This window comes from Phoca vitulina, unplaced genomic scaffold (genome assembly GCF_004348235.1).
Source record: "Phoca vitulina isolate PV1807 unplaced genomic scaffold, GSC_HSeal_1.0 scaffold14, whole genome shotgun sequence".
NCBI classification, from domain to species: Eukaryota; Metazoa; Chordata; class Mammalia; order Carnivora; family Phocidae; genus Phoca; species Phoca vitulina.
Window position 1 is genome coordinate 7,805,794 of NW_022589717.1, and position 27,081 is coordinate 7,832,874.

The 27,081-nt window shown below is 34.5% G+C and overlaps 1 protein-coding gene and 1 pseudogene across 9 annotated transcripts in view; both read right to left on the minus strand.

The window, feature by feature from the left end:
* The window catches only part of SCLT1 (sodium channel and clathrin linker 1), a 215,143-nt gene that overhangs the window by 60,555 nt on the left and 127,507 nt on the right, over positions 1–27,081 (minus strand). For 8 of the 9 annotated variants that reach the window (XM_032412836.1, XM_032412837.1, XM_032412839.1 and 5 more), the window contains 4 exons: positions 20,879–20,953; positions 18,409–18,554; positions 8,940–9,132; positions 2,138–2,334 (listed from right to left, as the gene is read on the minus strand). In XM_032412836.1, the coding sequence (XP_032268727.1) occupies positions 2,138–2,334; positions 8,940–9,132; positions 18,409–18,554; positions 20,879–20,953 (611 nt within the window). The remainder of the gene's footprint in view (positions 1–2,137; positions 2,335–8,939; positions 9,133–18,408; positions 18,555–20,878; positions 20,954–27,081) is intronic. The other variant, XM_032412840.1, reaches the window with a different exon arrangement.
* On the minus strand, positions 10,667–11,348 carry LOC116637386 (annotated as a pseudogene).

Genomic DNA, 27,081 nt, shown 5'->3' on the forward strand with positions numbered 1-27,081 from the left:
AATCTACAGAGGGCTGGGCGGGGGGGTGGGGGTTGTTAACAAATTCGTAACATTGACTATTCTGATCAATTAACTTGACTTCTATTTACTTAGGCCTTCTTTAATCTTCCTGCTATCATAGTTCTCATGTAGAAGTCTCACACATTGTTATATTCCTGAGCATCTGATGTTTTTTGATGCATTGTAAATTTTACTAAAGTTTTGTTTAGAAGTATTTGTTGCAGATATGTAGAAATACAATTGATTTTTGTATATTTGCCTATTATCTATTAATTATTTTGGACTTACTACATATACAGTCATGTTGTCTGTGAAGAATGACTGTTTTCTTCCTTCCTTTCTAGTTTGTATACCTTCTATTTCATTTTCTTGCCACAGTGCACTGATAAGGACTTCTGATACAAATATTAATACAAGTGGTAATAACGAACTTCTTTGTTATCTTCCCAATCTTCAAAGGAAAATTACTAACATTTTTTTTGCCATTAAAAATAATGTTTGCTTTAGGATAGATACCTTGACAAAATTAAAGAAATTCTATTCCTCGTTTGCTAAGAGTTATTTTGAAATATAAGTGGATATCTAATTTTATCAAATGCCTTTTCTGTATCTGTTGAGACCTTACGATTTTTCTCTTTTAAAAAAGTTAATGTGATAAATTATATTAACTTATTTTCTAATGTTTTAATAATTTTGCATTCCTGGGATAAGGTCAAATTGATAATAATTATTTTTGTTAGTTCTTCAATGCTCTTAGTAGATGCTTTTTATAATTCATCTAATTTTTTTAGTTGTGGTAGAGGTTCCAATTACCTAGCTCACCATTAAACCGGAAGCAGAAATTCTCTTCTCTTAAATTCATTCTAAACACATTTTTATTCCAGCATTCTACCAAAACTGCTCTTATCATGGTTAACAAAGACCATCAAAGGGTGCCAAACTAAAAGGTCCATTCTCTGTCTTCACTTTACTCAACCACTCAGTAGCATTTTATAAAACAATGGTTAAGAGCATACTGTCTTTACTGGTCATTTTGCTAGCTGTGTGATTTTGAACAAGTTCCTTAACCTCCCTCAGCTTCAGTTTCTTTACCTGTAAAATGTAAATGATAGTGTTATCCACTTTGTAGGGTTGCTGTCAACATTAATTATGTGCATGTAAGTTGTTTAGAACAACAAACATGTGCTAGTAAGTAAATATCACCTATTATTATTGCTTATACTCCTTCTGAAAAATAATTTTTTTTTTTTAACCATTCTATCATGATTCTTACTTCTCTGGATATTCTTTCTCAGTCTCTTGCAGTGTGGAATTTTCATCTCTCCAGACTTTAACTTTTGGAACTCAGTCCTTAGTTTAATTTATCTAGACTTCCTATCTACATGTTCTCATCCCATGACTTAAAAAATCACGTGTATGTTAATGACTCCCACATTTATAGCTCCTGCTGCAATCTCTTCCCTGAACTCCAAACTTACAGACTCAGCTGACTAGCTGATATCCTGATTTAAATGTTTTCTAGGCAGCTCATATTTAACATGGCTCAAACTTTTTTTTAATGATCTCCAACCCTTTAAAATCTAATCCAAGTTACATTTTATCTATCTATTATACAGTACTCGCCTACCTTCTCCCTTCTACCCTTGTCCCTCTAGAGTCTATTCTTCAAACTGCAATCAAACTGATTTGTTGAACATTTAAGCCTGATCATATTACTTTGCTCAAAGCCTTCCACAGCATCCCATTGCATTCAGCCTAAAAGCTCAAGTACTTTCTGGGCAGGAGTCAGCAAACCTTTTCTCCAAGGGCCACAGAGCAAATACTTTAGGCTTTGCAAATCAATCAGATTCTGCTGCCCAACCATAAAACATTATTATGCTATGCCTATATGCAAAGAGTACTAAGATTCTAAACTGCTATGTCCAACAAAAATCATTATATTTTGTGGAATATGCATAAAATTTACAAAAATACATAGTATGAGTTTCGGTTTACAATGCTTAATATTTTTCACAGCAGTTCAATAATATTTGCTTAATAAAAATATAAGATTTTTACAAGAAGATTACGGCAAGGACCATTAAATGTTAAATAATTTATTCTGTAAAATGTATCAAACAATTAATAGTGGACTTACTTTAGATTACTGATTCTAATTTCTGCACTTTCAGTAAGTTTCTTTGTTTCTTCTTTCCACCTATTGGCCGCCTTCTGTTGAGTCACTAAGAGATGCCTCAGTTCAACAGTGGAATTTCGATTACTATCTTCCAGCTCTCTCAGTTGAACTTCAAATCCATGTTCCCTTATTGAAAATTCATGTTCCATTGTACTGATCTAAGGAATAAAATGAACACAGTATCTTCTTTTTCTTTTCTGTTATTATAGGAGATATACTGATCAATGATAATACACAAAAGAAATCATTCATTGTGTTGTTTGAGGCACAGAAATGTTTGGATGAGAAATCTATATAAAAATTAAGTTTATGTCTTCATCACAAATGAAGACTTATCCTATATTAATTATATATTTATATGTAATTATATATATATATATACATTTATAGTACAATATAAATTTAGTGAAACAAAAATTATGATGGGCTACAATTTTTTTGCAACACTTTCTTTAACACCTTAACTGCCAATAGGAAAAAAGTAAACTATCTAATATAAACCGCTCTTATTATCTACTTTAACTTCTGTTGCCAGAATCCATGGAAAATATTCATTCTGTCAGTAACTGAGAGTTTTTTACTCAAGCCATTAAAAAAATTACAGAGCTTCTACAACCTCCCCAAGTGCACCACCCTCTTGGCACCTTGATGTGTTCAACAACTCAAAATCTCAAGTCACTTTATACTAAATTTCAAATTGTCTTTCAAAGGGTTTTGTAAAGAAAATCATATACAAGAAGTCCTTTACCACTTCAGTTATGATATAAATACTTTTTGTTTTCAGGAAAAAAAGACTAATGATTTTCAGAATCTCATATGGAAATATCTTCCATTATCTCTAGGTAATTTATGTCATTATAGTAAAAATACCCTAATGCAGAATAAACATATAAGTAAATGCTCTTTGGATACTCTAGAAGTTTTCTTGACTGGGGATCAGGGAGAAAATGAAGCCCTAATGCTCTCTGGCATTCAATGTATGTAATGAATTGCCTTCTCTTGCATGCATCTAGAATGAAACTACCTATTACCATCCTGGAGGCAACTGAGAAAATAGTCACTAGAAGAAGTTCTTTGTTGTACTCTAGGGCCATCTTTATCTTACTAAAGAAATATTATAAAGAATATCTTGTGGTATTTTAAAGTAATGTGCTTTAAAAATCATTACAGCTGGTATAGCTTCTAATAATTCATTAAATATGGCTACTTTCAAAATCAAAAAAGGATGAATCAGGGACTCAACTTTCTCAACACCAAGGAAAACCCAACAAGAGCAAAATGCATGGTTTGTGGGGTAAACTGCAAACACACTGTTCTTACTACTTCTGCTTAAATGCAATGTGTTTCCTAAATTGCTTAAATTTTCTTTCTCAAATAGTACACAAGTAGAAATTTAAGACTTTCTAAATACTGGCTCTAAATACTGGGAAAAACCACTGTGGATTTATTAATTCTGTACTGTACTAAAGCCTCCTGAGGCCCCCTGACTCCTGCTACTTTACTAATTTTTTTATTATTGGATTCTATAAATTTAGATTTGAATATATTCCTTCTCCTTCTCTGCCTCAATCTCAACTTTGGAGAAGCCATGGTTATGTTAGGCGGAATTGTGTGTTTCTGTCTTTGTCTTTCTCACATATATATTAAAAACTGATATATGCATCTATATAGTTTTAGAAGTCAGCCTGCCTAGTTAGCTCCCCATTTCCTCTTGGAAAACCTATTTGTAATTTGACAAGCCTTGTTCTGAGGTCCTTCATGATAACCTGGTCTCTGCCTACTTCTACAAGCTTGTGTTATGCCACTATTACCTACTCTTTCTTTGTTTCTGTCACAATGCTGTCTCATTCTTGGCTCATTTTCACATGTTGTTCCCTGTGCCTGGAATAATCTTACCCCTCTTGCTTGCCTTAGTTATTTGTATTCAACTTTTTTTTTTTTTTTAAAGATTTTATTTATTTATTTGACAGAGAGAGACAGTGAGAGAGGGAACACAAGCAGGGGGAGTGGAAGAGGGAGAAGCAGGCCTCCCGCTGAGCAGGGACCCGACGCGGGGCTCGATCCCAGGACCCCGGGACCATGACCTGAGCTGAAGGCAGCCACCTAACCGACTGAGCCACCCAGGCGCCCCCACCAACTTTTAAAACTTAGCTCAATTATTGCTTCTATCTAGACAAAATCAGGTCCCTCTGTTATAAGCTCCTACAGGGCCCTAAGTTTTTCCTAAAGTGCATTTATTAGTTTGTAAATGTATGTTAAAAGTTTGCCCATCTTCATGCAATAATTATGTTTTTAAGGAGGGGGTTGGGTCAGAGGGATCATGTCTTCGTTGTATCTTCAGCACCTGAAACATAGTAAAGTCATCAAAACACTGTGTAGACAGAGTGAATGATGGCTTTTTGGTATCAAAATTTAGTCTTTAAACACACCCCAGATCCTTTAGCTGATAAAATTCCAGTTGTTAAACTGGACAGGCCGGCAGTGATGTTGGAAGACTCTGGGCTACAACCAGGTCTCCTACAACAAAAATGCAACTGATGATTAAATTCGGTGTATTGGTAGGAAGAAAGGATTTATGGTCTCCCTCCCTTTTTCCTTTGTGTTCTTCCTCTGCAGAGAACCACTCACACAAAGAGATTGGAATACTAAAACTATCCATTTCCTAATTTTATGTACTTATGAGGAGAATTTAGACACAAAGAAATGGAGAGCCCTGGCAGAAAGAACAGAGAAGTTAGAAAAGGGGAAAGCTAGGGCTGAAAGGAATGCAGTAGCCTTAAGATCAAATGAAAGTTTCATATAATAAGTTATAAGGTTCTCAGCCAACTGACCTCTCAATATCCAACTGTCTTAATCTTTTTGGCTCCTTTCAGTTTGTCTATGGAAGATCACACTCTTTTTCAAGGGGAAGAAAAGCAGCGAAGTGTAGCACTAGTTTCCTATGTTAGCAAAGAAGGAATCAGCTACAAAGCAGCAGTTATCTGACAGTGATTCTCCTTTATAAAATAGAATTTACAGCTATCTAGTTAGTTAAGAGGTTCTGCCCTTTATTTACCAATAATTCTTAAGCTAGATGCAGACTTGGCAAAAAGGGAGCAGTTTTGGTGGGACATGTGGGATAGATAAACTTTTGGTCATTCCTTTGTTCTCTAAAATATCAATTACTATCCTGAACTGTTAAAGATAGATAGAATGTAGTACCAGGTAAGGGAAAGTCATTGATTCGTCTCTTCCCCATTATAAAAACCAAAACCCCAAAACAGATGTATATTGTAAAATAATGGAAAATAAAAAAATTAAAAACAAATGTAAGGTCTCTGTAATCTACAACTCAAGAGATAACCACCTCTACTTCTACATAATTGTTTTTATTTATGAATTTTAGAATTTAGATTAGTGTATATAGAATTGCAATATATATATAAATATATATTCAGAAGTTTTTCTTATTATTTTTAAACCTAGAACACAGCAATATAACAGCATTATAAATTATTTGGAAACAATTTTTAATGATGACTCAAAGTATTGTATAGATGTACCATTTCATTGTTCCTTTATTTCTAGAGAGGTTGTCTCTAATTTGTTATTATGAATAATGCTGCAATGAATTTTTTAAATTATGAAATATTCTAATTATTTTCTTATGAACAAATTTTAGAGACTGTACCATTTTAAACTCTCAGCTGCACATTTACTCACACTGGTAACCATGCAGTTAATCAACAGTGAGTTTAAAGTTTAAAAATTGTTCATTAGCAATTTGTTTCCTTAGTTTGTGAGTTCTGTTCATGTCTCATACATGTTTTTCTTATAGGTTACAAATATTCTTCTTTAATATTTCTCAAAGCTCCTTATATGGTTTTTGTCTTTTAATATATTTACTAAAATTATTTCCCCCAGTTATTTCTTTTCTAAACACTTAAAAAATGGTTCTAAATATTTAAAAACTTTATATATTTAAATCTATTAATATATTCATTTGCAATTTCTTCCTTTTTTTTTTTTTTTTTTGGTTTTGTTTTGTTAGGAAAGTTCTTTTTCATCTATCAGTTATACATTTGCCTACATTTCCTACTAATGTTTTATTGTTTCACTAGTAGCTTTTAGTTATTAATCCATATGAAATTTATAATATGAAATTTAAAATATAAGAGAAAGATATAACATTTTTTCACCAAAGTACACGGACTTATTTTATTATGGAAATGTTTTAGTATGAGAACTTTCAAGCATACACAAAACAGAATATTACAACGAATCCCTATATGCCTATCACCCAGCTTCCAGAAGCATCAAACTCAAAACTATTCTTGTTTTAGCTACAATCCTACTGACCTTCCTTTGCCAAGATTTATCTTTTGCTTACAATGTACTACATAAATCTTAGGGGTACAACTCAAGTTTTACAAATATCCTGACATATCAGAGTCACCACCCTGATTTAGATGCCCCCCCAGAGGCTCCCTCATATGCCCTTCTAATCATTACTTGCCCTTCGAAAATGTAACTGCTATTCTGATCTCACCCTCGTAGGTAATTATGCCTATTCTTCACTTTTATATATGAAATTAATAGACTATGAGCTTTTTTATGTCTGGCTTCTTTGTTCAACATTAGGTCTGTGAGACTCATCCATTATTACTTATAGACATAGTTCATTCTTTTTTATTCCTGCTATCTATTTCATGATTTGAGTACACCACCATTTATTTATGTAATCTCATGTGGATGGACATTTGCGTTATTTTCAATTTTTGACAGGATTAAAACTTCTATGAATATTCTTATATGCGTGTTTTCATGAACATAAGCACTCATATCTGTGGGTATGAAGCCAGCATTATTTGGCATTGTATGTATGTATGTCCAACTTTAAAAGACACTGCTAACTGGTATATCAACTTACATTCCCAAAGTATTGTATGGAAGTTCCAGTTGCTTTACATCTATCTTTGTCAACACTTGATGCTCTTAGTTTTTTTTGAACTTTAGCCATTCTGGTAAGTATGCAGTGGTACCTCATTGTAATTTTAATTATATTTTGTTGATAAATAATGCAGTTGAACATTTTTTCATATATTCTCTTTTGTGAAGTGCATATTTCAGTTTTTTGCCCATTTTTGGAAATAAGGTGCTTGTTTTTTCCTTATTAATTGTGGTTTTATCATTATTAATTGGTAACAGTTTTTATATTCTAAATATTAGTCCTTTTTTGTTTGTATTATATATATAAATGCATATTTATATATTATATTATTGTATTATAAATGTATTATATTACACATGTATTATCTATATTTTATGTATTACAAATACTTCTTGTATTATACTTTATTTCACTTTCACTCTCTTAATGGTATCTTTTTTTTTTTTTGACAATTTAGATTGTGATTTTTAATAGGCAAAACTGGCAAACCAGAGTCAGCATTGTACTGTGGTGTCTTTTGATGACTCAATAATATTAATTTAATGAAATCCAATTAATCTTTATGTTATGATTATTGCTTTTGTGTTCTCATTAAGAAATTCTTTCTTACCCAAGATCATGAAGATTTTCTCTATGAAGCTCCATTGTTTTATATGTTGCATTTAGGTCTACAAGGCAGCTCAAATTAATTTAAATGTATGGTATGATATAGGGGTCAAGGTTTATTTTTAAAATATGGACCCAACTGATCTAGCATCATTTATTATAAAGATAATTCTTTCCATATTGAACTACAGTGGTGCTTTTGTTACAAATGAAGTGATTATGAAAAACGGGTTTGTTCCTGGACTCTGTTTTGTTCCATTGATCAAGCTAATTATTATTATACTGATAGCACACTGTCTTAATTACTATAGCTTTATATCAAGTCTTGAATCCCCACAGACTAAAGCATAAGGTAGAAACCTCTCTGTATGATATAAGGCCCTCTTTCAGAGTTCAAGCTTTTATAAATAACTAATGTTTGATGCTTGCAGTAGGAGGCATTCAATAAATGTGTTGATATGAATTAGACTGGAATGTGACTTCTTATGAGTATAGAGCAACAAAAAACAAAGTGAAACATGAATACTGCCACCTCATATCCTTTCTATGAAACTGGAAGATATAGGTCTTTATCATAAAGAGTTAATGACAACTTTTAAAGTTGCATGGAATGGGGTAAGGCAAGGAACATGGTGAAGATAATATCGGTGCTTCTTGAAACTCCCTTAAACAGGTTATCTTGTTCCTATTGTCAAAGCATGTTAAACATTAGCATGAGGAAGGAGGAAAAGAGAGTGACAATAAAGGAGAATTTTTTTTCTAAAGGAGACTTTTGTCCCTTGCCTTCCTCCTAGCATGGAAATTTTAGACTACATATGAGAGGTTCTCAGAGCGTACTGATGTAGCATCCTCTATAAAGCTAGTTTTAGACTTCAATTTTTAAGAGGCTATTATAGAAGAAGAGAGGATGGTAGTCTATAAAGTTATCTAATCTATAGTTTTGCTAGCACTGCTTAAATTGCTTTGGCAGGAATATCAGTGTATTTCATGGTTGCAAAGAATTTTCTGTGTGTGTGGATAGTGAAAGCAATCATTTTCAAGTACGCTTGCCAAATTCTACAATACAAAAAAGACTGGTTAATGCTCTGCATTATGATTTAATGCTATCTGATGAAAAGGCAAAAAACAAAAAAAGGCCGTAAAAATGTTTTACTGGGTCTCTCTAAACACTTTTTATATTTTGACTTTCACAAGTACACATTTAACTCTAACTAGTCTTCAAAATACCTTTAATTTGGCTTTTTTTTGAGCCTCGAGAGCAAGCTTTCTTAAATCTTCAGTCTCTTTCTGTAACTGTTCATTTTCTTGCTGAAGTTTCAGCCTTTGTTCACTGACAAATCCACAGTTCTCTCTCTCAGACTCCAATATGTTTTGAAGTTTCTGAATCATTTCTTGGCAACGTGATATCTCTTCTGAGGAACTGATTAAAAAAACAAAAGGAACCTTTAAACTTAATGATCTGTAATGAAAGTCAAGAAGTTATGTTTTATAGTATAGACTTTTGTATTCTTTGTTCCGACCCATTACTCTTCACTGTAGACTTAAACTATGTAGTTTCATAACGTTGTATTATCCCAGGCAAATACAACCAATTTAGCAATCTCATCTAATAAACTGAACTGTTACCACTCACCAAGAAAATCTCTGTGAAACTTTTTTTCAAATTTTGCTAACAGTGAGAATCACTGTGTAACAAAGACTTCAAGGGGATAAACTGAAGCTAATGGTAAGGAAGGTGATGTAGGTAATGATCAAAATTCCTTTATTACTTCAATCAACTCCATAGAAGACACATTAGCTGTCTATATTACTAAATTACAATAAGACCTATTTCATATTTTCCTGTTATATGACTTAAAAATTTAAAAAAAAATAAACTTCCAGTTCTATAAGCCTCTTGTTTTATCAGTTTAAATAGGTTATATTTCTTGAACTTTCTCAACAATGGATTACTGGGTGACCCAACCTTCAAACGTATATTGCTTCAATATATTGCTAATTTTTATTCCTATCTTTAAAAATTTCCATTTTTTCAATCCTGCTAATCAAATACTGCGAATATTATCTGGTCAATACGTGTCAGAGGGAATATATAAGGTCTTTAATTTCCATAATACTTTGGCTCTTTTTTCCTATTTCAACTTTGGCTGATAAAGTTCCTCATGAAATGAAAGATCTAGGCAATGATCATCAAACGATAAGATCAGAAAGATGCTAACATCAGAAATAATCACATATTATGTGCCTACAAACTGAAGTCCAAAATATTACCATTTATAAAGAATTCTTACAAAAAAATGTGAACTGGATCAGGTCAACCCTCTTGATTTGATTACTAGTTTTTAGGAATTACATGGGACAGAGAAACAAGGTAAATGGCATCACATATATGCATGCAGGCAGAGGAAACTAGAATACAAACAACCTAGGTTTTCAACAAATTGTAAGAAAAAAATAGAGAACTGGGGGGATAACCAGAAATAAATATCCATCTATTCACCCCCCTGCAACATCCATTCATCTGTTAATGGACACTTAGGTTGTTTCCATATCTTGGCTACTGAGAATAATACTGCAATGAATGTAAGAGTGTAGATATTTTTTTGAGATAGCGATTTTGTTTCCTTTGGATATATACCCAGAAATGGATCATATGGTAGTTTTTAAACTTTTCTGAGGAACCTCTGTACAGTTTTTCATAGTGGTTGTACCAATTTACATTCCCACCAACAATGTACAAGGGTTTCCTTTTCTCCATATCCTCACCAACACTGGTTATCTTTTGTCTTTTTTTTTTTTTTTTGATTTAACAGTTTATTATGATTTATGAATGTCATTTAAAAAACATCAGTCCATTAAGCCATGTAGAAATAAGTATGCAAAAAGCCTGCAAACCAAAACATACTTTAAACATGGTTAAGAAAAAGGATTATCTGAAATTCTGGATTTTCCAATCACTTCGTTATGCTAATGGCAGCCTAGTAATCCTTAACTTCAGTTGAAGTAAGCCTCCTAAATCTGGCTTTACTGCAGGTTCCAACTTCTATGTTATCTTCTGTCATCTGCCCTTCAAAGCTTTCCTTTAGGGTAAATATGGCCATATGAATGCATCTTCAAATTCCAGGTCTTTGTTATTTTTCTTGAGGAAAGTCTTCCCATTCACATAGTTCTTTCCCATTGCTGAGGCTTACCAGGCAAAGTGAGCTCCAGATGGATCTGACTGAAATAAATACAGTTGCCCCTCATTCCAACCACAAATTAGTAAAGAAACTCCAAATGCATGACCATCACCTGACTGAGTATATTCTTGCATCACTATACCAGCTGAGCTGCTAGAATGGGTTCTTGGTAAACGAGATAGTATCACTGAGCTAGTTTTTGAGCTCTGTACACAAGCACTCTGTAATCTGGGCCCATGCCACTATACACCAAGCCTGATTGATTCCACTTTTTGTACACCTTGCTCATCATACAGAATGGATTTGTTTCTTCTCAGTTGCCTAATACCACACTATTTGCAGCTTTAATTCCCATTGGAGGGGCTTCTCCAGCTACAGCAGTGAAAGCATATTCAATCCGGATAAGTTTACATTTGCTGAATGCAGTCAGCCAAAAGCTGTAACTGTGCTCTGCCATCTTTACCTGGAGTCTATCTTTTGTCTTTTTGATAGCCATTCCAACAGGTGTGAGGGGACACCTCAATGTGATTTTGATTTGCATTTCCCTGATGATCAGTGATGAAGAGCACCTTTTCATATACCTGTTGGCCCTTTGTATGTCTTCTGAGAAAAGTCTCTTCAGGTCCTCTTCCCATTTCTAAAGCAGTTTATTTGTTTTGCTATTGAATTGTTCAACTTCCTTACATATTTTCGATATTAACTCCTTATCAGATACTGCTTGCAAATATTTTCTCCTATGCTGTAGGTGGTCTTTTCACTCTTGATTTTCCTCTTTGTTATGCAGGAACTTTTTAGTTTGATGTAATTCCACTTGTTTATTTTTGCTTTTGTTAGTTGTACTTATCGGGTCAGATCCGAAAATCACTGTGAAGACCAATGTCAAGAAGCTTTCCCCCTGTTTTCTTCTAGTAGTTTTACAGTTTCAGAATTTACATTTCAGTCTTGAATCCATTTTGAGTTGACTTTTGTATATGGTGTGAGATAAGGGTTCAATTTCATTCTTCTGCATATGGACATCCAGTTTTCCCAACACCACTTATTGAAAAGACTATCCTTTCCCCATTGTGTGTTCTTGGCACTCTTGTCAAAGATCAGCTGGCCATAAATGCATGTATTTATTTCCATTGATCTACATGTCTACTTTTTATACCTGTACCATACTGCTTTGATTTTTTAATTTTTCTTTCATTTATTTATTTAAGATTTTATTTGTCATAGAGAGAAAGAGCAAAAGCAGGGGGAGCAGCAGGCAGAGGGAGAAGCAGGCTCCCCGCTGAGCAAGGAGCCTGATGCTGGACTCAATCCCAGGACACTGGGATCATGACCTGAGCTGAAGGCAGACACTTAACCAACTGAGCCACCCAGGCATCTCCCATACTGTTTTGATTACTGAAGACTTGTAATATTTTTTGAAATCAGGAACTGTGATGCATTCAGCTTGTTCTTCTTAAGATTGCTTTGTCTATTCAAAATCTTCTGAGATTCATTATGAATTCTTTTTTAAGGATTTATTTATTTGACAGAAAGAGAGAGAGCACAAGCAGGGGGAGTGGAAGAAGGAGAGGGAGAAGCAGGCTCTCTGCTGAGCAGGGAGCCAGTCACAGGGCTTCTCGATCCCAGGATCCCAGGATCATGACCGCAGCCAAAGGCAGATGCTTAACTGACTGAGCCATCCAGGCGCCCCCATTATGAATTTTAGGATTGTTTTTTCTATTTTTGTGAAAAATGCCATCAGAAATTTGATAGGAATTTTATCAAATCTGAAGACTGCTTTGGATAGTATGGACATTCTAACAATATTATTTCATCCAATTCATGAAGATGGTATCTTTACATTTATATGTGACTTTCTCAATTTCCTTCACTAATGATTTTTAGTTTTCAGTGTAAAGTTTTTTTTACTTTCTTGGTTAAATTTATTCTAAGTATTTTATTCATTTTGAAGCTCCTGTTAATGGGATTGTTCATTTCTTTTTCAAATAGTTTGTTGTTAGCGGATAGAAATGCAACTGATTTTGGTATGTTGATTTTGCATCCTACAGCTTTACTGAATTTATATATTAGATCTAATGACTTTTTTGGTGGCGTCTTCAGGGTTTTTTCAATATATAGGATCATGTTGTCTGTAAACAGAGTCAATTTTACTTCTAATTTGGATGATTTTCTTTTTTTTTTTTTTTCTTGTAACTGCTCTGACTAGCACTTCCGTTATTATGTTGAATAGAAGTGGCAAGAGTGGGCACCACGGTCTTGTTCCTGATCTTAAAGGAAAAGACTTTAGCTTTTTTCACCATTCAGTATGATGTTAGTTGTGGGCTTGTCATATATGGCCTTTAGTAGGTTGAGGTACATTTCTTCTCTAATTTATTTCTTTAATCATGAATGGATGTTATATTTTGTGAAATGCTTTTTCTGTATCTATTGAGATGATCATGAGTTTTATCCTTCATTCTTTAATGTGGTATAGCCCATTTACCGATCTGCATACCATCCTTGCCTCCCAGGTATTAATTCCACTTGACAATTGTGTATGATCCTTTTAATGGGCTATTGAATTTGGTTTGCTAGTATGTTTTCTGGAGTATTTTTACATCTGTGTTCATCATGGATATTAAGCCTGGTATTCTATTTTCTTTTTTTTTTAATTTTATTTTCTTATGTTATGTTAATCACCATACATTACATCATTAGTTTTTGATGTAGTGTTCCATGATTCATTGTTTGCATATAACACCCAGTGCTCCATTCAATATGTGCCCTCTTTAATACCCATCACCAGGCTAACCCATCCCCCCACCCAAGCCTGGTATTCTATTTTCTGATAGTGTCTTTGTCTTGTTTTGGTATCAGAGTAATGCTGGCCTCATAAAATGAGTTTGGAAATGTTCTCTCTTCAATTTTTTGGAAGAGTTTGAGAAGGACTGGAATTTAAGTCTCCTTTAAATGTTTAGTAGAATTCACCAGTGAAGCCATCTGGTTCTAGGCTTTTCCAAAACCCAAGGAGGTTTTTGATTACTGATTCAATCTCCTTACTAGTTTTCAGATTCAGTCTTGGGAGGTCGTATGTTTCTAGAAATTTATCCATTTCTTCAAGTTTATCTAATTTGTTGGCATATAATTGTTCACAGTAGTCTCTTATGGTCCCTTGTATTCGCGTGGTATCAGCTATAATGTCTCCCCTCTTTTATTTCTGATTTTGAGTCTTTTTTTCTTAGTCTAGCTAAAAGACTGTCAATTTTATCTTTTAAGGGATGCCTGGGTGGCTCAGTCATTAGGCGTCTGCCTTCGGCTCGGGTCATGGTCCCAGGGTCCTGGGATCAAGCCCCACATCGGGCTCCCTGCTCGGCGGGAAGCCTGCTTCTCTCTCTCCCACTCCCCCTGCTTGTGTTCCCTCTCTCTGTGTGTCTCTGTTAAATAAATAAATAAAATCTTTAAAAATTTTTTTTATCTTTTCAAAAAATCAAGTCCAGTTTTATTGATCTTTTCTATTGTTTTGTAAATATTCTCTATTTCTACTCTTATCTCTGTTACTTCCTTCCTTTTGGGCTTAATATCTTTCTTCTTTTTCTAGTTCTTGAGGTATATGGTTAGGTTGTTTATTTGAGAGATTTCTTAATGTATATTCATTGTTAAAACTTTGCTATAAACATCCCTCTGAGAAGTGATTTTACTGCATCCCCTAATTTTTGGTATATTATGCTTCCATTTGCATTTGTGTCAGGATATTTTTGATTTCCCTTTTGATCCACTGATTGTTCAAGAGTGTGTTAATTTTCCAATATTCTTCCCATTACTGATCTGTAGTTTCATACCATTGCACTTGGAAAAGATACTTGATATAATTTTAATCTTCTTAAATTTGCTAAGACTTGTGGCCTATCATCTGATCTATCCTGGATAATTCAACATTTGAGAAGAATGTGTCTTCTGGTGTGTAGGACAGAATGTTAGGCCAATTTGGTCTTTAGCATTGTTCAAGGGTACTGTTTTCTTACTGATTTTCTGTTCTGGATGATCTGTCTATTGTTGAGAGTGAGCTATTAGTTTCCTACTGTTACTTTATTGCTCTCTATTTTTTCCTTCAGCTCTGTTAATATTTGCTTTATATATTTAGGTGCTCTGATGTTGAGTGCATATAGTTTTATGATTGCTATTTTCTCTTGATGAATTAACCCCTTTTTATCATTATATAATAATCATTTTTGTCTCACGATAATTTTTGACCTAAGTCTATTTGTCTGATACAAGATACCCCTGCTGTCTTTGGGTACCATTTGCATGGAATATCTTTTGCCATCTCTTCACTTTTGGCCTATGTGCTTCCTCAAATGTAAAGTGACTTTCTAGTAAGCACCATATGGCTGGATCTTATTTTCTAATCCATTTAGTCTATGTCTTTTGATTAGATAATTTAATCCACTTAAAAGTAATTATTAACAGGTAATAACTATTGTGATTTTGTTAACTGTTTTCTGTTTTGCAATTCCTTTGTTCCTTTATTCCTATTTAGCTGTCTTTTTTTGCGATTTGTTGAATTTTTATACTGGTTGCTTTCATTCCTTTATCTTTTCTCTACTACACATTTTTTTTCTGATTAGCATGAGGCTTACATAAAACATCTTATAGTTTTAAATTTGTAACAAATTTAACTTCAATCACATAAAAATCTCCACACTTTTGCTTCTCTGCTCCCTCACATTTTTGTTACTGATGTCATACATGTTTTTATATTGTATATCAATTAACACACTATTGTACCTCTATTATTTTTAATACTCTTATCTTTTAACTTCTATATTAGTGTTAAAAGTGATTTATGTACTACTATTACATTCAGAGTATTCTGAGTTTGACCATATACTTACTTTTACCAGTGAGTTTTATACCTTCATATATTTTGATGTTGCTAACTAGTATCCTTTCATTTCCACTTGAAAAACTCGTTAGCATTTCTTATACAGCAACTCTAATGGTGATGTAACCCCTTTTGAGCTTTTGCTTGTCTTAGAAAATTTTTAATCTCTCCTTCATTTCTGATGGACAACTTTGCTGGGTATAGTATTCCTGGTTTGCAGTTTTTTTCTTTCAGTACTTTGAATATATCATACCACTCTCTCTCTGCTGCAAGGTTTCTTCTAAGAAATCCATTGACAGTTTTACAGGGGTTGGGGGGAGTCCCTTGTATGTGATGAATCATTTCCTATTTTCAAAATTCTTTTTTATTTTTGGCAATTTGATTATAATGTGTCTAACTGAAGACCTCTTGATGTTGAGCCTATTTGTGATTCTTTGGGTGTCATGGATCTGGATGTTCAACTCCCTCCCCAAATTTGGGAAGTTTTCTATTATTATTTCTTTATAAACTTTCTGTTCCTTTCTCATTCTGTGCTCCTTCTGGGATTTTCATAATGTGAATATTGGTTTACTTTAAGATGTTCCATAACTCATGTAGGTTTTCATCACTCTTTCATTCTTTCTTCTCTTTGTTCCTCTAACTGGATGATTTCAAACGACCTATCTTCAAGTTTGCTGATTTTCTTCTGCATGATCAAGTCTGCTGCTGAAACTCTATAGAATTTTTCAGTTCAGTTCTTCAGCTCCAGGATTTCTGTTTCTTTTTAATGGTTTCTATTTCTTTGTTAAACTTCTCATTTTGTTCATGTATCATTTTTCTGATTTCATTTAGTTGAATGTGCTCTCTCATAGTCAACTGAGTTTCTTTAAGACAACATTTAAAATTTTTGTCAAGCAGTTCATGGGTCTCTGTTTCTTTTGGGTCAGTTAGTAGAGCTTTATTAGCTTCCTTTGGTGTTGACATGTTTGTCTGATTCTTTCTTGGTATCTGTGTATTTGAAAAAGCAGATTCTTCTTCCAGTCTTTACAGACTTATTTTGGCAGGTAGACTTTATCCCGCCAAGTCCTACAACTGATAGGGCTGCTTCTGGGATTGTGGTTGAGTAAGGCTGAAACCATGTCATGTGGCTATTGCCAGGTTCATGGTTGGCAAGCATGTCATCGGGGTACAGTCAGGTGTTGTGTCCCATGGGTTCCTAAGGGCACTCCTGTCATGTCACTGGGCTGGTCCATGGGTGGGTAGGACTGCTTTTGGACTGTGGTAGAGTGGGACTAAAGTTGGGTCACAAGACTGCCTCAGGGATTGTACTCAGGTCTGAGGTCAGTGGGTGTTTAACTGGAAGCATCTACAAGTGTGGCTTCTGCTGGGTCTTTTGGGTGGATTCCTGGCAATGAAAGACTACCTCAAATTGTGGTAGAGCACTGCTGGATCCATGTCTTGTGGTTTTTGCTAAGTCTGCAGTCAGGTGTGACTTCTGCTGGGCAACAGTTAGTACTCCCATCAGTTTACTGGTCTGGTTCCTGGGAGAGCAGGACTGCCTCCACACCATAAGAGAGTGGAACTAGAGCTGGGATGCAGGAACAACAGTCAGCTCTGAGGTTGGCAGACCTGTTATCAGAAGTACCCACAGGGATGGCTTTTGTTGAGTCCCTTGGTGGAGGGGGCCAGGTGTAGGACTGCGGACAAGCAGGCTTAGAGCCAAGACCATAGGTAGATGGGACCATAGTGTGCACTGCCACTGGTGTGTAAGCTTCCCTCCCTGTTTTTGGGCTCCAGCAGTGTTTTGTAACCTCCTACCTGGATCCCAAAGCTCTCACAAAGGCATTTTTGTCCAGGGATGTCTTTCATATATTTTTCTGCGGAGGGACATGGGCTGGGTACCTCCAATTCATTCCACTGTGTTGCTGACATTATTCCTCTTTATTTTTAAAATATTAAACATATTCTGTAACAGACTGAGATTTCATGTAATTCAAATTAAGTTTTACTGTATTAAATAACACTCTGGGGGAAAAAGGTAGAAAAATATTCAGAAGGGATATGCCAGACTATAAATTTACCATTTTAGTAGACAATGTAATAAATAAACATGATGGATTATTATAGAATATTCAATAACAAAAGAAGTGTAAGTATAAACTGAGTATAAAAGCAGTAATTATAAGGAAGCTACTGTAAAAGCTGCATAGTTAGTATGAAGAGAACTCAGTCTTATTAGCATTCTATTTAACTGCCAAAAAGGAGAAATTTAAAATAAAACGGTATAATACTGTTAAATCTTTTCTTCCTGAGGAAATTAGTTCTCAGAAATAAGCTTAAAGGGGCAACCGGGTGGCTCAGTTGGTTAAGCATCTGCCTTCAGTGCAGATCATGATCCCAGGGTCCTGGGATCGAGCCCCACATCAGTCTCCTTGCTCAGCGGGGGGCCTGCTTATCCCTCTCCCTCTGCCTGCTGCTTCCCCTGCTTGTGCTCGCTCTCTCTGTAAAGTAAATAAATAAAATCTTAAAAAAAAAAAAAAAAAAGACGCTTAAAAGATTCTATTTGGTGCTAAAAAGTTTTTTTTCATCATATATGTAAGTCCTATTTAAAAAAAGTAAAGAGTCTGTCAGAAAGTGTATGAATTCTGAAAATGTTAACAGAAAATCGAAAAGAATAACTTACTTTATTTCAAGTTGTTTTATTTTATTTTCTGCTGTCTTAAGTCTTAGTTGAAGATCATCTTTTGAACGCTCTGCAACCAGACATCTTTGGTGCATTTCTTCTAGTTTTCTGTAATCACTTTGATTTACTCTACCTTCATGGTAAATCTGCAAAAGAAGATTATATGTATATTATCTTACAGAAGAAAACTGTCTCAAGAAATTACAGTTTAGAAACTGAAATCAATGATAAATAAAAACCCATAATCATGTGTTCATCTGTTCCCACTGTTACACAGTAAGACATATCAGTAACTTTGGTTATTTCATATTTAAAAAATGTTGAAAACTGACACATAAAAATTATTTTTTGAAAGTATTCATGCTCACTGTAAACTAGTTTTAATATGTTATTTTAAAAATTATTTATTTTATCCTTTCATTAATGTGATGTGTCAGGTTGATTGATTTGCAAATATTGAACCACTCTGGCAACCCAGGAATAAATTTCACTTGATCATGGTGAATGATTTTTTTAATGTATTGCTGGATTCAGTTTGCTAGTATTTTTATTGAGAATTTTTACATCCATGTTCATCGGGGATAATGGCCTGCAGTTCTATTTAGTAGTGTCTTTATCTGGTCAGGGTGATGCTGGCCTCATAGAATGAATTTGGAAGGTTTCCTTCCTTTTCTGTTTTTTGGAATAGTTTGAGAAGAATAGGTATTAACTCTTTAACTGTTTGGCAGAATATGTTGTGAAGCCATTTGGTCCTGGGGATAGTTTTAATATTTTAAAAAGAAATGTAAAATAGCTGAAAGAAAAGAAATATTCTAAATGTCACCAATTAGAGATAACTGTTTTGATTAAATTGTTTTAAACACCCTTCAAGACAATTCTATATTCAGGCACACCTGGTGGCTCAGTTGGTTAAGTGTCTGCCTTTGGCTCAGGTAATGATCTCGGGATCCTGGGATTGAGCCCTGCTTTGGGCTCTCTGCTCAGTGGCGAGTATGCTCATGCATGTTTTCTCTTTCATTTAAATAAATAAAATCTTAAAAAAAAAAAAAGTTCTGTATTCTGATATTAAAGAATACAGACATATGCTATGGTGCAATAAACAGAACTATCTGAAAGTGATTCTATAATCTTACTCTGGATTAACTAGACCATAATCTAACTGAAATGGGGGTGCCTCTTTTCCCAACAGGAGTGGGTGTACCCAAGCTCAGCTTCTTTTAAGACAGGCTTCCTACCACAACACAGGGGCTGTAACATCCTGATAATTGTAAAGTCTCCAGGTGCTAAGCAGCTCACATTTCAGACAAATTCTACCCATAGCTACCCCCTAAATCCAGACTGCCTGGCCAAGCAACCTGTATCTTCTCCCACTGAAAAGACTGCTTTGTCACTCCTGCTCTATAAAAAGGTAGGATATCAGCAAGTTAATGTCCCACTACTAAAATACAGACCTGTGTATATCCTGTGCCTTTTCTTTACCTGTTGTCTTTAGTCTTGTTTTACATTTCCCCAATTAAGCCTATTCCTTAATCTATGCCATGTGATTTAAAAAATTTATCCCAGCCATGATATACAGTAGATAGCAATCTAAATGGGATCTATCCCTATTCCATAACAGTAACTCAGAAGGAATCAACCTCACAGGAGACTGGTGACCATAAATGTCCTACCTGGAACATGACATATATACTTTTGCTATATGCTGCTTTTGTAAGTGACTCTTTTACTATCTGATGTCATTATCTTTTTATGTCACTAATACAGATATGTCACATGCTTTTTATACTATGTAGTTCTTCTTTGAACATCAAATTCTGGCTCTACCATTTACTACTTGTTAGCGTGGGTAAGTTACTTAACCTCTGTGAGTTCCTAATGCAGCACTTAAAACACAGTATATGCTGCATCAAGTTTCATTTCCCTGTTTTCCCAAGGCATTTTAAGACAGTGGGATATTTACTGATGATAAAAAGGTTATTTAAATAAGAAATAAAATTTTAAACTATAGACTTTTCACATTATTTTTTCTCAAATATCACTGGGGTAATATTTTCCTACTTAAGAAATAAAAATCTATACTTTTAAAAGGTTAAAATCAGAGTAATGTTATAATTTTCTAGTTATATATACTTGTTTTTATAAATAGCTTACACCCAATAAAAGTTGGCATTAAATTTAAAAACAGAAGGGAGACCAAGTAAAATTTACTATTGGGATGAACTTTAAACAAGGAATATAGCTACTTCATAAAATTTATACCTTTAAGTAAAAAGTACATATACTGTGGCCACTCTTACAAAGAAATGTATTCAGGCAATACTAGTATTTAAGTGTTGACTGTGAATATATTCCAAATAAAAACACTCACTTACAATGTAGGGGTTGCTAGTAGACAGTGTGATGAAAGTGGAGAGTAATAGTGAGCATATGCAGTTGAGTTTTAGGTTAGGTTTTTTTTTTTTTTTTTTACCTTTTCTAGTTCTCCTTCCACTGCTTTTTTCTCCCTAATGGCTCGTTCAATTTGTCCTTGTTTTTCAGCACACTCCTATAAATTCAATTCATATTGGAAATAAATATATTTGTAAAATCTTAAGAAAAAATGGATACATAAAATGATTTGTTCATAACAAGAATACCACACTTACCCTATCAATACAGCAGGACCATACTGATTATTAAGCAAAAACAAAACCAAAAAACCTCCATCTGCAAAGAGCTACCTATCTCAGGAGTTCTAAGTAAACATTCTAAATTGGTGACAGAGGTTGAGGGATTCTAGAGAGAAAAAAATGAGACCCTTTTCTCATATTAGTTTTATTCATATACTCTTATGACTTATTTTAAAAAGGAACACAGAACTGGACAGCGACACAACACCCTGAGGATAATCTGTGGCCTAAAAGGCACAAAGGTATATAAATAAATTCTAAAACTTTTTTTTTTTTTTTTTTGCAAAACTTATAAAGAGCCAAGGGGTGCCTGTGTGGCTCAGTTGGTAAGCATCTGACTCTTGATTTCAGCTCAGGTGATGATCTCAGGGTTGTGAGATCAAATTCAGCACTGGGCTCTGTGCTCAGTGGGGAGTCTGCTCAAGATTCTCTCTCTCCCTCTCCCTCTGCCCTTCTCCTCCCCCACCCTCTGTTCACATGTTCTCTCAAAAAAAAGAAAAGAGAGCCAATGGACACAGTAAAAATTTTATTACCATGATCATAAAACATTTCTGCTCCAAAGGTTTTAATCAGTAAAACTGAGCAAGCATATCAATCAGTTGATAAAATTTAGTATTTTGCAAATGAGAGTAAAACTGAAAACAACCATTTATAATGACTGGTTCCTCATAGCTATTTGTTTTTATCTATTTATTTTCGAGAATGGATGTGATTATTTTCTATTAATTGTATATTATGCTTTGGATGAACCTCCTTACTGGCAGTACACTACTGATATTCAATTATCTTTAGCATAACTCTATTTTACAGAAGTACTGTATATCAATGTTTTTAAATTTTAAAATGAGCTTCTAAATTGTGACCCCAAATGAATTCTGATTATAATGAAGACCCTTAACCCTATGTTACTAATCAGATGATTGATCCAAATTTATTATCTTTCATTAAGGCAGAATTGTGAGTGTACAAGAAATGAAACTTTAATGTGCCATAATATGTTCATACAGTAAATTGCTAATCTATGAAAAAGTGGTTTTATGGTGTGAAATTTGGGATTTCTCCTATGTTCATAACTCCTCTTATGTGATTATTAATAGACTATTTTTAGAGCAGTTTTAGGTTAACAGCAAATTGACAAGTTAGAGATTTCCACTATACTTCTTGTCCCCATATGTGCAGAGCCCTCCCCCATTTTCAACATCCCTCACTGTAGTGGTATATTTATTAATACTGATGAACCTACACTGACACAACATTATCACTCAAAGCCCATAGTTTACATTTGAGTTCACTCTTGGTGCTGTACATTTTATAGGTTTGGACAAACTTGCAATGACATGTACCCACCATTATAGTACCATACAGAGTAGTTTCACTGTTCTAAAAATCCTCTGTGTTTCACCTATGCTTATTCATCCCTCTCTCCTCCTAAACCCCTGAAAACGTCTTTTTACTGTCTTCATAGTTTTGCCTTTCCCAGACTGTCAGTTAGAGTCAAACAGTATGTAGCCTTTTCAGACTAGCTTCTTTCACTTAATAATACACATTTTAGTTTCCCCCATGTCTTCTCATGGCTTGACAGCTCATTTCTTTTTAGTGCTGAATAATACTCCATTGTCTGGATGTACCAGTTTATTTGTCCATTTGCCTAACCAAAGGACATCTTGGTTGCTTCCAAGTTTTGGCAACTGTGAACAAAGCTGCTATAAACATCCATGTTCAGGTTTTTGTGTGGATATGTTTTCAACTCCTTTGGGTAAATACAGAAGAGTGCAATTGTTGGACCATATGGTAAGAGTATATTTAGTTTTGTAAGAAACCATCACACTGCCTTCAAAAGTGGCTATACCATTTTGCATTTCCACCAGCAATGAATGAATTGAGAATTCCTGTTGCTCCACATCTTTCCCAGAGTTTGGTGGTGTCAGTGTTCTGAATTTTGGCCATTGTAATAGGTGTATCTGGTACATATTTGGTGTAATGAGTAGCAGCTCATTATTGTTTTAGTTTGCACTTCCCTGGTGAAATATGATGTGTAGCATATTTTCATAATCTTATATGCCATCTGTATATCTTCTTTGATGGGGTGTCTGTTAAGATCTTTGGTCCACTTTTTTTTTTATTATGTTCAGTTAGCCACTGATTCATTAGTTGCGTATAACACCCAGTGCTCATCACAACATGTGCCCACTTCTTTTTTTTTTTTTTTTTAAAGATTTTATTTATTTGACAGAGACAGAGAGAGAGACAGGGAGAGAGGGAATACAGCAGGGGGAGTGGGAGAGGGAGAAGCAGGTTCCCTGCCAAGGAGGGAGCCCGATGCGGGGCTCGATTCCAGGACCCTGGGACCATGACCTGAGCCGAAGGCAGATGCTTAACAACTGAGCCACCCAGGTGCCCCATGTGCCCACTTTTTAATTGAGTTGTTTTCTTATTGTTAAGTTTTAAGAGTTCTTCATATATTTTGGATAATAGTCCTTTATCTGCTATGCCTTTTGCAAATATTTTCTCCCTGTCTGTGGTTTGAATTTTCATTCTCTTTTTTTTTTTTTTAAAGATTTTATTTATTTATTTGAGAGAGAGAGAATGAGAGAGAGCACATGCGAGGGGGGAGGGTCAGAGGGAGAAGCAGACTCCCTGCCGAGCAGGGAGCCCGATGCGGGACTCGATCCAGGGACTCCAGGATCATGACCTGAGCTGAAGGCAGTGGCTTAACCAACTGAGCCACCCAGGCGCCCCGAATTTTCATTCTCTTGACAGGGTCTTTCACAGAGAAATTTTTCATTTTAATTCAGTCCAACTTATCAATTGTTTCATGGGTCATGCCTTTGATGTTATACCCCAAAATTCACTGCCAAACCCAAGATCATCCATATTTTCTTCTATTTATCTTCTAGGAATTTTATAGTTTTGTGTTTTACATTTAGGTCTGTGACCATTTTGAATTAATTTTTGTGGAGGGTGTAAGGTCTGTGTCTATATTCATTCTTTTACATGTGAATATCTAATTGTCCTAGCACCATTTGCTAAGAAGACTGTCTTTGAATCATTGTATTGCCTTTGCATCTTTGTCAATGATCAGCTGACTGCATTTATGTGGGACTATATTTTATTCCATTCTAGATTCTGTATTTTATTCCATTTGTCTATTTTTTCACCAATATCATGCTAGCTTATTATAGCTTTATAGTAATTCTTGAAATCTGGTAGTGTCAGTCCTCTGATTCTGTTCTTCTCCTTCAATACTGTGTTGGCTATTTTTGGGTCTTTTGTCTCTCCAGATAAGTTTTATTTATTTAAAAATTATTATTTTTTGAATTTTTATTTAAATTCTAATTAGTAACATACAATGCAATATTGGTTTCAGGAGTAGAATTCAGTGATTCATCACTTATATTCAACACCTAGTGCTCAACATAACAAGTGCCTTCCTTAATACCCAACACCCATTTAGCCCATCCTTCACCCACCTCCCTCCACTGGCCCTCAGTTTGTTCTCTATTGGTTTTTTTTTTTTTTTTCAAGATTTTATTTGAGAAAGAGAGAGAGTGCGCATATGCACATGAGTGGGGGAGGGGGAGGCAGAGGGAGAAGCAGACTCCCTGCTGAGTACGGAGCTGAGCAGGGAGCCCGACCTGGGACTCAATATCAGGACCTTGGGATCATGACCTGAGCCGAAGGCAGACGCTTAACCAACTAAGCCACCCAGGTGCCCTGTTCTCTATTGTTAAGAGTCTCTTATGGTTTGTTTTCCTCTCTCTCTCTTTTTCTCCCCTTGTCATATGTTCATTTGTTTCGTTTCCTAAATTCCACATATGAGTGAGATCATATGGTATTTTTCTCTGACTGACTTATTTTGCTTAGTATAATACACTCTAGCTTCATCCACATTGTTGCAAATGGCAAGATTTCATTCTTTTTGATGGCTGAGTAATATCCCCATATATATAACACCTCTTTATCCATTCATCAATGGACATTTGAGCTCTCTCCATAGTTTGGCTATTGTTGATAATGCTGCTATAAACATTGAGGTGTATGTACCCCTTCATATCTCTATTTTTCTATCCTTTGGGTAAATACCTAGTAGTGTAACTGCTGGATCATAGTGTAGTTCTATTTTTAACGTTCTGAGGAACCTCCACACTGTTTTCCACAGCAGCTGCACCAGTTTGCATTCCCACCAACAATGCAAGAGTGTTCTCCTTTCTCTGCATCCTCACCAACACTTGTTGTTTCTTGTGCTATTAATTTTAGCCATTCTGACAGGTGTGAGGTGGTATCTCATCGTGGTTTTGATTTGTATTTCCCTGATAATGAGTAATGCTGAGCATCTTTTCATGTGTCTGTTGGCCATCTGGATGTCTTCTTTGGAAAAGTGTCCATTCATGTCTTCTGCCCATTTCTTAACTGGATTATTTGGTTTTTGGGTGTTGAGTTTGATAAGTTCTTTATAGATTTTGGATACTAACCGTTTTCTCCAGATAAACTTTAGAATCAGTTTGTCAATATCCACAAAATAACTTGCTGGGATTTTGACTGGGATTGTACTCAATCTATAGGTCAGGCTGGGAAGAACTGACATTTTGACTTTGAGTCTTCCTATCCATGAACATGGGCTCTTCATTTATTTACTTCTTCTTTGATATCTTCCATCAGAATTTTCCTCATATAGATTTTGTTAGATATATAACTTATTAATTTTTTTATGTACTAAGGTAAATGGCACAATGTTTTTAATTTAAAATTCCATTTGTTCATTGCTGGTATATGGGAAAACACTTGACTTTTGTATATTATCCCTGTATCCTGCAACCTTGCATGCTGTAATTGCTTTTTTGTTTCACAGTTTTTTTGTTCTTTTTTTGGTTTGTTTTCTACATAGACAATCATGTCATCTGCAAACAAATTTCTTCCTTCCCAATCTGTACAACTTTTATTTCCTTTTTTAGTCAAATTGCATTAGAGTACTTCCAGCTTGATGTTGTAAAGCAGTGGTGAGAGGGCACATGATTGCCTTGTTCCTGATCTTACTGGGAAAGCTTTTGGTTTCACAGCTGTAGGCTTTTTGTAGATATTCTTTATCAAGTTGAGGAAGTTCCCCTCTGTTTCTAGTTACTGGGAGTTTTTATCATGAATGGGGGTTGGATTTTGTCAAATGCTTTTTCTGCAGCTATTGATATGATTCCTATATGATTTTTAATGTAGATATTAATAACCATGTTGGATCACACTTCTGAATCTGGTGAATGACATATAAAGAAAGGTACTTGATAAATACACTATGCATCTCTCTCCACACAATCCACCATTTCACTGATAAAATGCGGACTGAAAGAGTATTGGGTTAAACTCAAATAAAATAAGACAGAAAAGTTGAAACCTTTATAGAGAAATATATTAATTCTATTAAAAATTCATTGTAATGCTAAAGCAAACATTTAAAATTACTATTATTAAAAAGCTTTCATGGACATTTGCTATTAATCACCACCAATACTCCTACCTTTTGGGAAAGACATGACCAAATGATACTAAATATTTTTTCAAGTACTCATGGAGTATTTTCAAAATCATATCCTATATGGTCTACCATAAGGAAAATCATAACAAATATTAAGAATCAATATCATATAGATTATAATCTGTGGCATCTATTTAACTGGATTAGAAAACAATAATAAAAAGATATCTAAATACCTACGGATGTGGAGATTCAAAATTTAAAAAAAAAAATTTTTTTTTTTAAATTCACTGATCCAAAAAAGATCATAAGGAACTTTTCATTTAACTTGTATAAAATTAATAACCAATCTTCTTACTCATTTGCTGTAGATTAACAGCAATCTCTGCTAGTTGGCAGAATTAAAACTTTGAGTATTCTTTTTTTTTTTGCTTTTTAATTTTTTTTTTTATTATGTTAGTCACCATACAGTATGTCATTAGTTTTTGATGTAGTGTTCCATGATTCATTGTTTGCATATAACACCCAGTGCTCCATGCA